Source organism: Anabrus simplex, chromosome 4 (assembly GCF_040414725.1).
Source record: "Anabrus simplex isolate iqAnaSimp1 chromosome 4, ASM4041472v1, whole genome shotgun sequence".
NCBI lineage: Eukaryota > Metazoa > Arthropoda > Insecta > Orthoptera > Tettigoniidae > Anabrus > Anabrus simplex.
The window spans coordinates 227,809,162-227,824,160 of NC_090268.1; the positions used below are offsets into that span (position 1 = coordinate 227,809,162).

General features: G+C 42.8%; 1 protein-coding gene across 1 annotated transcript in view; it reads left to right on the top strand.

Annotated features, from left to right (window-relative positions):
• LOC136872598 (E3 ubiquitin-protein ligase TRIM45) overlaps positions 1–14,999 on the top strand; it is a 362,766-nt gene that overhangs the window by 231,825 nt on the left and 115,942 nt on the right. Inside the window, exons 3-4 of the mRNA XM_068227494.1 lie at positions 345–472; positions 11,973–12,208. Coding sequence (XP_068083595.1) covers positions 345–472; positions 11,973–12,208 — 364 coding nt within the window. The remainder of the gene's footprint in view (positions 1–344; positions 473–11,972; positions 12,209–14,999) is intronic.

Below are 14,999 nucleotides of genomic sequence, written 5' to 3' on the forward strand. Positions count from 1 at the left end.
AACGAAATATTCGTCTCAACCAGCCAGACAAATCATCAATAGCTGAGCACGCTCTATCGTCGGGTCATGATGTCGTGTTCCAAGATGCTCGAGCTCATAGGGTCGGTTGGTGCATGCATTTCAGTGTGCTTGGCAGACTGATATGAAATAGTAACTTCTGGCTCAGTGAGGAAAGCAACGGGAAACTACCTCACTTCCCTAGTATGCCTCTTCAGTGACACCTAGGCTATCTATGGCAGCTGTTGGTGGAGCTGTAGAGGATCAAACCATCCTTCGGGCCGAATACCCAACATGCCTATACAAAATATCTTGTTAGTGACACAGTTGTGTTCTTTCTGTTGCAGGCCAACAACTACAGGCCAAGAGTCAACGTGTCCGGTGTGTAAGCGCCAGTTCATCGAGCCAAGAGTACTACCGTGTCTGCACACGGTATGTGCAGCATGCCTACAGCAGCAACAGCCACCCCTCGACGGTACGTACATTATATTACATACTCAGTTTGTGTCATGATAAGGCAAGCTACGGCAGCCTTCACACGGCCGTGAACAATCAATCAATCAATCAATCAATCAATCAATCAATCAATCAATCAATCAATCAATCAATCAATCAATCAATCAATCAATCAATCAATCAATCAATCAATCAATCAATCAATCAATCAATCAATCAATCAATCAATCAATCAATCAATCAATCAGTCACCACTGATCTGAACTTAGGACAATCGCCTAGGTGGCAGATTCCCTATTTGTTTTTTACCTAGGCTTTTCTTAAATAATTGCAAATAAATTGGAAATTTATTGAACATCTCCCTTGGTATATTATCCAATGCCTAACTCCTCTTATGCAAGAAACACTACAGTTAGAACTAGGGTGGAAAGGGCTGTGACATTCATGGAAGGACCACTCCTAGGAACCAAGAGTGGAATTTTGACCCATTTCTCTACTCACTTACTGTGACTGACTAACCGAGAAGGTGTAAACATGTTCATGTTCAACTAGGAGGAAGAGGTCATAGTGGAAAGATTTAGGAACGAGACTTCTACATCTGGAGATACACATCACTCATCCTCCATCGGAAATGAGTACCAGGTAAATTTCTGGAGGCAAACGCGGCCACACATTGGACTAGTCCCTCTACATAGCTTAGATAGCTTGTAGGTAGTGGAAACCTTCCTCCAGGGACATTCAGGGTTTATAAGGAGATGGATTGGTAGATACTCAAGTACAATAATAATAATAATAATAATAATAATAATAATAATAATAATAATAATAATAATAATAATAATAATAATAATAATAATTGTTACGGGGTTACCCGTGGAGCAGAAAGAGGTTAAAGAAGGTGCTGGGGTGAACGGGTCTAACTACAATATCAAGAATTGAATTAAAACTTTAAAAGGTTATATTTCTTTAACAATTTCAAAAATTAACAAGTAACAACATGACAGGTACAATTAGCAATCATGAAACGAGTCTTGGACAATCCAAGATTAGTGAATATTTACAGATTTGGGGCTTCAAGCCCTTAGTTTACAATTCTGAGATACCGGATCCAGTTTACAAGGTTGAGAAATCGCAATGTTCAGACAAGGACGGAATATCCCAATTTAAGAGCATTTAACTCCGAAAATTTACAACATTAAACCTTCCAGAGGCAAATTCACTATTGCAAAACTTTGAAAAGAGCTAACATGTTCTCGAATTCTTACAGCCCACTCAAGGCAACATTGCATCAAAATCTTACAATTTCTGGCCTCTCAAGGCACAATTTACAAATTGAAATAGTTTTACACAGGGGTATCTAGTACCCAACCTACTGGGCCTTTGCGGAAAAAGAACAGGTTAAATAAATGGCCTGAACACAAACAGAATGGAGGCGAACACAGCGCTCCAGATAATGAAATATTAAAACCTACAGGGCTCTCGGCCGATGAAACTGGGGCTAGTCCCAAACTACTGAGGTGGCTCGCATGGAAATAACTTTAATACATTACAAAAAGAAACAGTTACGAAATCGTAGCCACCTCAAACCAAGATGAAGGGGAGCTCGAGAGGGTAACTCACTCTCGATCCCCGATTAACTGTTAAAAACTTTATGAAATTTTACATTACCCAAAAGAAGATTTACATTTTAGAATTTTTTTTACATAGTTAAAGATTTAGACCTTCCCCTCGGATAAATTTGCGGAGACAGCGAGAAAGATAGAATTTGCGTGGTCATTACCTTGTAGATGTTCTGCCGGCCGAAGAAAGAGGCGCCCCGCCTCCTGCCTTACAACACACACTTAGAAAGACGACGATCAATTGACAAGGAAACTTGAAAAGCCGCAACTTATATACCCTCAGGGAAGGTTCGAGAGCATTCAGGACTAAACCGGACACACCCATCTCAATTTTTATTGGTAAATTCAAAGTGTTTAAGAAATTCGGGATTGGTTGAAAATTAATTACAAAAATTTATGATTGGCCAGATTCAAACCTGGCGGAAAGAAAAGAAGTGTTGCCAACCCAAAAATAAATTAACATAGATTCAGTTATGAAAACCTGGAAATACGAAACTTCTTTAAGTTATAAGTTCTTTCACCTTGCACCAGAGTGCATGATCAGAGTTTTTGGTAGTGTCGTCTGTGGAATAATGTCCAAACTTCTTGATGAATAGCGAAACAAAACAAGGAGAAAATCAATCAGTTTAGGAAACTTCACATTAACACAATTACTTAGTATTTCAGCAATGACTTCTTCTGATTAAAGATCCAAGTTCATGTGGTATTAGTTTCACCTTTTGATCGATAGAGGAGTTCATTAAGGCGCTTATTTTGAATGTGCGGCGTTGACGTGTACCTCCCGGTACAATAATAATAATAATAATAATAATAATAATAATAATAATAATAATAATAATAATAATAATAATAATCGCATGGCAGTGGCGTGCGAAGCGTTTCACAGTGTGTAAGTCAGCACAAATGCACACATGTGCGGACGCACTGTGAAATAAGAGCCGAGTCGGAGAGGGATGGAAAAGTGAATGCTAGGGAGAGGGTTGATGCGAGATAGCGGTGATGAAAAAGTTGAGAATTTGTCTTCGCGTATCACTAACACGTTCATTCGCGCTTGATTTTAAGACGATTGTTGACTCAGAAAAGCAAGACTAATTAAAAGGAAAACAGCAATGTGTATTTTACAATTTTTTTAAAAAATAATGTTACTGTATTTTGCTTTACTGCCTACTAACTACTTTTACCGTTTTCGGAGACGCCGAGGTGCCGGAATTTAGTCCCGCAGGAGTTATTTTTACGTGCCGGTAAATCTACCGACACGAGACTGGCGTATTTGAGCACCTTCAAATACCACCGGACTGAGTCAGGATCGAGCCTGTCAAGTTGGAATCAGAAGACCAGCGCCTCAACTGTCTGACACTCAGCCCGGCTTTATATTTTACATATTAGCAAACATGCGCCAGTTTTAATATTGTGTAAAAGTACATGTGCGTTTGCCATTGTACAAACATACGAATATCCATTATACTTTCTTTCTTTCTTTCTTTCTTTCTTTCTTTCTTTCTTTCTTAATTTCTTTCTTAATCCGTTTACTCTCGAGGGTTGGTTTTTCCCTCGGTCTCAGTGAGGCATCCCACCTCTACCGCGGGGGTATACAACTGGGAAGGAAGACCAGTACCACGCCCAGGCGGCCTCACCTGCTATGCTCTACAGGGGCTTTTTCAGGGATGGAAAGACTTAAAGGAATAGGCAAGGAAATGGGAAGGAGGCGGCCGTGGCCTTAAGTACCATCCCGAAATTTGCCGGAGAAGAATTGGGAAACCACGGAAAAGCACTTCGAGGATGGCTGAGGTGGGAATCGAAGCGTCCTCTACTCAGTTGACCTACCGTTCCAGCCCTCGTACCACTTTTCAAATTTCATCCATTATATTTAATCTCTTAATTTATAACTGTTAGGTTGTTCAATCCGTTGAAACTAATTTATGAATAAATAACATTTAGAAGCTACCTGACAAAGAAAGCATATAATAACAGATTATACCTTAAAAAGAATAAAACTAAAGACTATAAAGAATTTAGTCTGTTAGTCAATTGTTTTTTTTGCTACCTGGTACAGTTGTATTTTTCTTATGTACACACACAAAATTATTGTTGCGAGTTTATTGTGTCAAACGGTTCAAAATTACAGCAACCGTAATGTTAATGTCAGATTATTTGTCTTCTTTCGTAACCCCTCCCTTCACGTGACACGCAATTTGAATGATAAGCTTAATATTTAATGAACAATGATTTTTGAATTTCTAGTAATATCTACTGAAAAATGAAGGACACCTATCGTCTAAAGCTGTGATGGGCGAGGAGCCTCTTCCATGGCGCGCGAAGACATGGGGAAGCTAAGACAGACGGGAATTGAGATGGAAATGGCTGGCCAGTGACTCCGAGTCATGGCTAAATGGTTAGCATACTGGATTTGGTCACAGGGGTTCCGGGTTCGATTCCCGGCAGGGTCAGGAATTTTAACCTTAATTGGTTAATTTCGCTGGCACGGGGGCTGGGTTTATGTATCGTCTTCATCACCATTTCATCCTCATCACGACGCGCAGGTCGCCAACGGGAGTCAAATCGAAAGACCTGCATCTGGCGAGCCGAACTTGTCCTCGGACACTCCCGGCACTAAACGCCATACGCCATTTCATTTCATTGCATTTACTACTGTGTGGAAATCTGAACGCCGCGACCGTGCTGCAGGCGTTTTTATTTTTCACCATTTAGGCTCTCTGCTTGTCAATGTCGACGTTCCATTTCACTCTACCAGATCTCTGTTGGTTGAGTTTTAATCAGTTTTGTTCAGTAAACACGAAATTTATCGCCAGGGATATTTTACACGCCGACTTCACACGACACACAGTAGTGTCGAATGGATTTTCTTCCCTTCAAAAATCCAGCTACCCCTGGCGCGATCTTGAAGTTCGGAGTTCGCGTTATACCTCCGATCCATAGACGGAGGCTTAGCTCACTTTAGTTCCATTCCATTTTATTTCTTTGCCTTTGCTGGCGAGACCTAGTGTTTAAAATGCACTATGTCTTTTGGAATAGGCTAGAGCAATTTGGTTACTTTCATTGATCTCTGTCTGTGAAAATGTGAAAGTTATTTTTTTGCTAGTTGCTTTACGTCGCACCGACACAGATAGGTCTTATGGCGAAGATGGGACGGGAAAGGGCTAGGAGTGGGAAGGAAGCGGCCGTGGCCTTACTTAAGGTACAGCCCCAGCATTTGCCTGGTGTGAAAATGGGAAACCACGGAAAACCGTCTTCAGAGCTGCCGACAGTGGGGTTCGAACCTACTATCTCCCGAATACTGGATACTGGCCGCACTTAAGCGACTGCAGCTATCGAGCTCGGTAATGTGAAAGTTACTGACGTATGAGCGACACTAGTAATGTCATACTTCATGCAGCCTGTCCCTACTAGGAATGGTGTAAAAATGTTGCTCATAGGGTCGGCTGGAGCATGCATTTCAGTGGACTTGGCAGACTGATATGTAATAGCAACTTCTGACTCCGTGAAGAGAGCAACGGGAAACGACCTGACTCCTCGTTTCCCTAGTACACCTCTTCAGTGCTAATGGTGGAGCTGTCGAGGATCCAGCCAGCCTTCGTGCTGAGGACTGAACATACATAAACATTTATTTATTTATTTATTTATTTATTTATTTATTTATTTATTTATTTATTTATTTATTTATTTATTTATTTATTTATTTATTTTAGAGTACGGTATGGCTTTTAGTGCCGGGAGTGTCCGAGGACACGTGTGGATCGCTTGGTGCAGGTCTTTCTATTTGACGGCCTATGCACCTGGATGGGAGATGGTGATTGTGGTAATAATAATGAGTTAGGGAGAAGGTGAAACCCGGTGACGGCACATAGCCTACTCCTGTTGAATAATACCAAGGGGTCTGCTCAAGGCTTCAACGTCCCCGTCGCTTCGCCAACAGAGTCATGTGCCCTCACTTCATGTGACAACTCCGGAGAGTTTTGGAACTGAACCCAGGATTTTAGCACGCAGTCTAATGATATATCACCATGGGAATTTTGGCCGACAGGGTAAGAAATATGGTGATATATTTCTTCCACCAACTGAACTCGAGAACGAAGTGCCGGAATTTAGTCTCGCAGGAGTTCTTTTACGTACCAGTAAATCTACCGACACGAAGTTGACGTATTTGAGCACCTTTAAATACCACCGGACTGAGCCAGAATCGAACCTGCCAAGTTGGGGTCTCGGAACGGCTCACCGCAATGTCAGACCATAGATACTACGCGCCTTAACAGCCATGGCTAGTTCCAGCCCATAACACCTAATCTGAAGTCGTAGTAGAAGCAGAAATCGGACCAGGGACAGAAGCTACTACCACGCCCATTGATCCACACTGTGTGGTACCACACAGAGAGAACATGTGAGCGAACACGTCACTGTTCAGCCATAAAAATCCTTCACACGTGTTTATTGACTCCATTTTTAAACCTGGGAACAATGAGGTTTTCACGAACAGGATGTCCGGGCTGTGAAGGAAAACACATTCAGTATATGAATCGAATGAACCAGACGATGCCCAGCGGAAGAAACCTTACGGCACGCGGCTGGCCCATCACGCTCACACAGAATAGAAGCCCTGCAGTTCTGTAATGGGATTCTCTCAGTCGGTCAGCTGAACCGTAATTCTTTTACACTGTATTGATCTTCGGGTGACTAAATAGGCCGGAAACCATTAACCATTCGTGTAAAGACTTGACCGCACAATATTATGGTTTATCGCTAAAAGTCTATGACTGGTCAGTTTTACCTTTTGGTAAAGCAATCTGAGTAAATCAAACGCTTTCTGGTCAAGAAATTGTCCTAATTTGTAGCATCCCTGTGAGATGTTGTGAATCTCTATATAAAAATGAAATGATGTCTGTCTGTCTGTCTGTCTGTCTGTCTGTCGTTCTGTCTGTCTGTCTGTCTGTCTGTCTGTCTATCGAAACGACATCACGTTTAAACCGTTTGACGGAATGTTATGACATGTTTCACACACGCGTTCTCAGAGGGATCTATCACAAGATCGTGTTCTATTTCAAAATATTGAGATAAAATTGCGAAATTATTTGCAAAAAATCGCGCAATAGTTTAAAATTTCTCTCTCAATCACATCTAAACTACTACAAATGAGCTGAAATTTGATACGGACATATCTTAGATATTCAGTCCAAATGTAAGCCTATTCTCAATAATTAACCTTTTGGGGATTGGGTTAAAGTTTTAATTCCATTCCCGCACAGGGTATGGTGAGCCTCTTGGATGGTAACTCTTCTTGGCGTCAATCTTATTAGAGGGAATGCGTGTTTCTGTGCTGGTTGGTAGTGTAATGCATGGTGTATGGATGAAGAAGTGTGTATTAAGAAGAGCACTAACACCCAGTCCCAAAGCCGGAAGCATTAATCAGATGCGGCTGAGATCCCCAACCCGGCTGAGAATCGAACTCGTGACCCTCTGAATAGAAAACCGCAATGCTTCAATGCGTACAATCCAGCCAAGGAGCCGGACATATTTTGTCAATGAGCATGGTTTTCGAGTATTGTACAATTCTTTATAACACAGGGAAAAGGTATGATATTGTGGTGGCAGTGAAGAAAAAGACAATAAGGAGAAGGAAAAACTTCAGACTGTTATTAAGCAGTACTATTGTACACAAAATAACAAGCCAAAGATTGTTTGTGGAGTAAGTGTGTCTCATTCTGCATCGGCAAAAGTTTCAAAACAGCATGAAAAAGTTCACTGGACCGTCCATAGAAAGTTCTTCGGGCTACTGGTTACAGAAGTTTTCAGTAAAATGAGATGAAACATGACAGTGTCGTGAGGTTTCTACGCTCTGCTAAGTATTATCTAAATCTCCCTTGAGTTCAGGTGGCTTTAAATTGTCAACCGATAATTCGCCTGTATCATATGAAAGTTGCCAGCACATTCTACGGCTTTTCACTGGCTTACCACAACTTCTCTCAGGCCACGGAGAATGGTGATGTGATTTGTGGAAAAGGAAAGGTGGGTGCGGCCGTAGCTTAAAATAGTAACTTTCCGGGCATTCGCCTAAGTGAAAGTGAATAGAAACCACGGGGAACCTATCTCAGGACATCCGGCGATAGGGCAGCCCTCCGCCTCCCGAATGCTGAGCTACAAGTCTAGCAAAACTAGTCGCTGTTAACAGCATTATCTGCTCGGTGATTAATCTTTTCAAAACAGTGGTCATTAATATGTAGGTATTTACTGAACTTGCATATGTTTTATCCGCTGTAAACCAAACTAATGGCTATCAGAAAAATAAAGTTTTCTTCAAAAAGGGTCAAATGCAATTTCTTTGTACCTCTAATGGGTTTTAAGAGTTACCGGGGGTGAGAAGTAAGGAGGGGGCTACCCCGGCTCCGGTAATACTGCCAACTGAAACGAAATGAAATCTGTGTTCATTACCAAATGGCATCGCGCTCAACCACTGTAAGAAAGAATGACCCTTATTGTCGTCAATAGAGGCTCTGTTAAATACTACTACTACTACTACTACTACTACTACTACTACTACTACTACTACTAATAATAATAATAATAATAATAATAATAATAATAATAATTGTTATCCTCAAAAACCAAAGTAAAAATAACCGGGCATTAAATAATTATCATTATCAGAGTCGCAAGGGCGTTTGGAAAAGCGTTCCTATGAAGTTATTGTCAGCGCTGATCAGACAATTAAATGCCATATATTGGGGTGGGATTATATCGTGCACACTTCATTGCAATTAAATTACAGTTAATTAATTGTTTTTTTTATTATGAAAAACTAGTATAGCCAGGATGTTTAACCATAGAAACGTCTTTATCATTTCCCGAAAAAATGGGCTTGGGAGTGGCCTCTGAGTGCGCAACGTGGCAAGCCACACCTCCTGGAAGACGAACACATGTGACGTACCCTTGGTTACTACTCCTTCATCGTCGGGGTTGGTCAAACTCTTCGCCCAAACGTTACCCGTTTCCTTTTCCACTCGGAATTCTTGTGATCGCGATTGTACACAGTTGCTCGAGATACGTGTTACTCGTGCTAAGGCTTATGCGGAATTATTCATACGCAATGGAACCGTCACATCCACACTTTTCGCACACTCTCTTGCTTCAAAACAAGTCGTGGCGTTGATACAACTCCACTAAATCATTCAAGTCTGTCTTACACTTGTGTCCAAATTCTATTCTATTAAGAACAAATCCACCGCACGCACTGAGAACCGGGTGGAAAATGTTCTGAGATTAGGCAACTCAACTGAAGTTAGGTGCTAAAATGTTTTGAAATTTTGAAATGTGCACTGGAGCCATTTGTTAGCACCGTGCAAACATTTGCTTTCGAAGCTAGATTACGTAAATTTTGAATGACTGGACACTATGCTGTGATGTGATGTGAGTAGCCTACTTAATGCCTGTTTAACAAGTATTTCTTATATGTTAGGTTTGGCTTTTGTGAATAGAATGATACGCATTCTTATTGCGAAGAAATAATAATAATAATAATAATAATAATAATAATAATAATAATAATAATAATAATAATAATAATAATAATAATAATAATGATAATAATAATAATAATAATAATAATAATATGATCGTAAACTTCTACATTAAGATGCCATTTAGCCAGCTACACAAACACCCGGCTCTCAAGCCGGAAAAATTAACTAGACGAAATTAAAATCCCCAACCCAGCCAGGAATCTAACCCGGGGTCCTGTGACCAAAGGCCAGTGTGCTAACCATTTAGCCATGCGGCAGGACAAACCCCGTGTGTTGGCGTATTGCGGACTCTTCAACGTCAAAGACAACCATGGATTCATTAACTCGTTAACGCCAAGATGAAGCAAGGATTCATTAACACGTGGTAGTTGTCCAATACAGTGCGCGGGCGCGCGCGCTTGTGTGTGTAAGGGTTGCCCAAATTAAAGTGAGACTTTTGTTGGTTGCCGTAATGCTGTATTGTTTGGAATACGTGAACACATAGGAAGTAAAGAGTGATGTACGGGTGATACATCTGCCTAAATATAGTCGCCATTGGTTTTGGCACGTCATTACTCGTCCGCGATGAAATTCTTAACACCATCTTGAGAAGATGATCTCCTTCCTACGACGATATGTAGTATTTTTCGAAGGAACATGAAACGTTATGGCAAAGAAAGCATGGTGTAGGAGCAGAAGATAAGTACGAAACCCCTGGCTTTTTTTAAATTTTCATTTTGGCTTTCGGTCCTATCGACCATTTAGCCAGCTACAATTGTGCACGTTTCTTATTATTAATTATGAATTGACTTGATGAATGGAACTTATACATTTAAGACGAATGCAAAAACCCGGCCCATGAACCGGGGAAATTAACCAGACGAAGTTAAAATCACAGACCCGGCCGGGAATCGAACCCGGTACCCCTGTGATCAAAGACCAGCACGCTAACCATTTAGCCACGCGGCCGGACAAACCCCTTCGGTTGGCGTAGGGCGGACTCTTCAACGTCAAAGACAACCATGGCTTCATTAACTCTTCAACGCCAAGGTCAAGCAAGGATTCATTAACACGTGATCGTTAATATACTGTAATATCGGCCTTATTGCTTCTCTAAAATGATTGTTTTCTTCCACTATCTTTGGCTCCACCATTCCCAAAAGCCTGCAAAAGTTTGTTCTAGACATTCGTGCAATGTTCTGAAACAGATCGTGGTTATTTAATTACAGTTCCCTCATTATTCCCACGTTCCGACTTTTCAGTTCGTCCATCGAACTGCTGTCAAATTGATATTTCGACACTGTAAAGCAGATTCGAAGACACATAACACCTTGTGACCCGCGAATGAGTTTCGAATGAGAAGTCGCGGTTGTGCACAAAAAGTTTCAATTTCAGAAGCACACATCTTCTGGTGCCTTTTCTAATGTTGATTCTTATATTCAGATCCCATTCTACCCTACATAGGCTACTTGAATGTGACACTGTTTCAATTATGTTTTGTGCCCGCGAGATAACAGCGTTGGTGATTTTCTGCTTCCTGATTACAATGGTGTAGTGGTTAGCGTGATTAGCTGCCACCCCCGGAGGTCCGGGTTCGATTCCCGGCTCTGCCACGAAATTTGAAAAGTGGTACGAGGGCTGGAACGGGGTCCACTCAGCCTCGGGAGGTCAACTGAGTAGAGGTGGGTTCGATTCCCACCTCAGCCATCCTGGAAGTGGTTTTCCGTGGTTTCCCACTTCTCCTCCAGGCAAATGCCGGGATGGTACCTAACTTAAGGCCACGGCCGCTTCCTTCCCTCTTCCTTGTCTATCCCTTCCAAACTTCCCATCCCTCCACAAGGTCCCTGTTCAGCATAGCAGGTGAGGCCGCCTGGGCGAGGTATGGTCATTCTCCCCAGTTGTATCCCCCGACCAAGAGTCTGAAGCTCCAGGACACTGCCCTTGAGGCGGTAGAGGTGGGATCCCTCGCTGAGTCCGAGGGAAAAACCGAACCTGGAGGGTAAACAGATGATGATGATAAGACCAAATTCCTTGATTACTTTGTTGATGCTGTTGGAAAGGAGTTAAGGTGTTTTTTTTTTAATTTCCTTTACGTCACACCGACGCAGACAGGTCTCACGGCGATGATGGGATAGGAAAGGGCTAGGAGTGGGAGGGAATTGGTCGTGGCCTTAATTAACGTGAATCCCCCGCATTTTCCTGGTGTGAAAATGGGAAACCACGGAAAACCATCTTCAGGGCTACTGACACTGGTGATCGAAGCCACGGTTGTTGTAACCACACTCAGCCAATTCTCTGGCGTACGTTGTCAGCACTAGCCCACATGTTTCGCTCATATTAGTCTTGTCCACAACAAACGTGTAATGATGAAAATGTGCATTGTGGGTTGCAGGAAACGCAGGCGGCAGCGTGAGCTCCAGTTCCGGGTCGGGCTATGAGAGTGAACCGCGAGGCTCAGAAGGAGACGGCCTTCTAGAATGTCCTGTGTGCGGTACCGTCAGCAGAGTGCCTGCAGGAGGTGTCATGGCCCTCCCTCCTAATTACGTCATGCAACATCGCATGGTCCTGGCGTCACTCAACAAGGACACAACGCGCTTACTTTGTGACCTTTGCTCATCGGACTTGCCGGTAGGTGATATTGCATTGCATTTAACCGTTTAAGGTGACATACAGGGAGAACAAAATTGAACTAACAAGGTGAGGTCGTCATGTGCTTTTCTTGAAAAGTGTTACATTTTGAGGATGTGTCCTTCGTTAAAAAATATTTTAGCCCTGTTCGACGGTTTATGCCAGTTGGTCTTAATTTTGTTCAAAATTTAACGTTTAAAATCTATACTCAAACTTTTGTATTCTTAATCCCGCATACATCTCTGGCTTGTGTCCTTGGGGCAGTCGCTAGCGCGTTGGCGTTGGGAACTGAATGTTTTCGCACCTCTCCACCAGGCAAATGCCGGGATGGTACTTAACTTAAGGCCACTGCCGTTTCCTTCCCTCTTCCTTGTCTATCCCTTCCAATCTTCCCAGCCTCCCACAAGGCCCCTGTTCAGCATAGCAGATGAAGTCACCTGGGCGAGGTACTGGTCCTCCTTCCAGTTGTATCCCCGACCCAAAGTGTCACGCTCCAGAACACTGCCCTTGAGGTGGGATCCCTCCCTGAGTCCGAGGGAAAAACCAACCCTGTAGGGCAAACAGCTCAATAATGGTGTGGAGTGCGTTCACGTGGCATGGGCTGTATCCGTTGATCCAGCTGAACATGTCGTTGACCAGTGACTATTACGTTGAACTGCTCGGTGACCACTTGCAATCCTTCGCAGACTTCTCGTACCCTTACAACGATGAGGTAATCCTACAGGATAATCCACCGTGTCATCGGGTCCAAGTTATCCAAAATAGGTTCAAATAGCGTTCTGAAGAGTTTCAACTATTTCTGTAGCCACCTGGTTCGCCTGATATGAACCCTGTCGAGCATTTATGGGACGTGGTGGTGAGGTCCATTCACACCCAAGACCGTGTACCTGCAAATGGCTGCGGGTAGCTATCCAAATGACATAGGTGAGAATCTCTACACAGATGTTTTCTCCACTTATGAAACCGATTTTGCTGCTCTTGGCCGAGTGGGAGGAGTGCCTACACGGTACTAAACCCCTATCCCATGACTTTTGACATGTCAGCGTACTGTACTAGACACTACAGGAAGTTGAGATCATCGCCTTCTCTCCTGATATTTATCCGCGATTATTCACGGAGATACAGTACATTAGTCACAGAATCGTAAGCAGACTTTGATGGACATTTTCTAACTTCACTCTTAGGTCATTCTTGTGAGTTTCTTCACGTCAACAGATACCTTTTTGTGAAAAATTGGATGTATTTCTCTGCTGGAATAAAACTTGAAATTATTTCCGATTGTTTCATAAAAAGACCCACATTGTTAATTGAGAAAGCTTAACACAGGCAATTCGACTACAAGACAGTATTGAAAATACTCATTATAATTAGCCTATATGGTTTTCTTTAGTTATTAAAATACGCCACACCTTATGTAAATGAATAACCATTTCTTCAAGATATATTTTCAACAATGTAGTGAATATACATGTCTGTGATAAGGAAATCCTAAAATAATGTTACTTTTTAAATACTATATGCAAACATCATATCAGAAATGAAATTATTGAAAATGTATTTTAAATTTATAAATTAATTGAACTTACGATAATGCGGGGTTTATAGGAATAGTTTTAATGAAAAATCAAAGTATTATGACTGACCTATATCTTTCTTCTGTATTCTTGTCACTCCATTACACTCTGTTATTTGCTTTGTTCTACTCTTTGAAAAAAAAAACCTATTTTGAATGTCGATCCTTACTGCTTAGTGTTTATTTCTATTTATTTAATATAAAGGATGATACTTTCCTGCAATCTAAGCTTTTTAATTCCAGTAACTCTATGTAATTTGACAGCGCAATAAAGAGTTAATGCAAACATAACTTACACTGACTGACAGAGCAAATACAACACCAAGAAGGAGTGGTCAGAACTTTATGCCAATTGCAGGGTAGATTGACGTCACTGAGGTATGCTCATGATGTGAAATGCGCCGCTGTGCTGCGCACGTAGCGAACGATAAATGGGACACGGCGTTGGCGAATGGCCCACTTCGTACCGTGATTTCTCAGCCGACAGTCATTGTAGAACGTGTTGTCGTGTGCCACAGGACACGTGTATAGCTAAGAATGCCAGGCCGCCGTCAACGGAGGCATTTCCAGCAGACAGACGACTTTACGAGGGGTATGGTGATCGGGCTGAGAAGGGCAGGTTGGTCGCTTCGTCAAATCGCAGCCGATACCCATAGGGATGTGTCCACGGTGCAGCGCCTGTGGCGAAGATGGTTGGCGCAGGGACATGTGGCACGTGCGAGGGGTCCAGGCGCAGCCCGAGTGACGTCAGCACGCGAGGATCGGCGCATCCGCCGCCAAGCGGTGGCAGCCCCGCACGCCACGTCAACCGCCATTCTTCAGCATGTGCAAGACACCCTGGCTGTTCCAATATCGACCAGAACAATTTCCCGTCGATTGGTTGAAGGAGGCCTGCACTCCCGGCGTCCGCTCAGAAGACTACCATTGACTCCACAGCATAGACGTGCACGCCTGGCATGGTGCCGGGCTAGAGCGACTTGGATGAGGGAATGGCGGAACGTCGTGTTCTCCGATGAGTCACGCTTCTGTTCTGTCAGTGATAGTCACCGCAGACGAGTGTGGCGTCGGCGTGGAGAAAGGTCAAATCCGGCAGTAACTGTGGAGCGCCCTACCGCTAGACAACGCGGCATCATGGTTTGGGGCGCTATTGCGTATAATTCCACGTCACCTCTAGTGCGTATTCAAGGCACGTTAAATGCCCACCGCTACGTGCAGCAT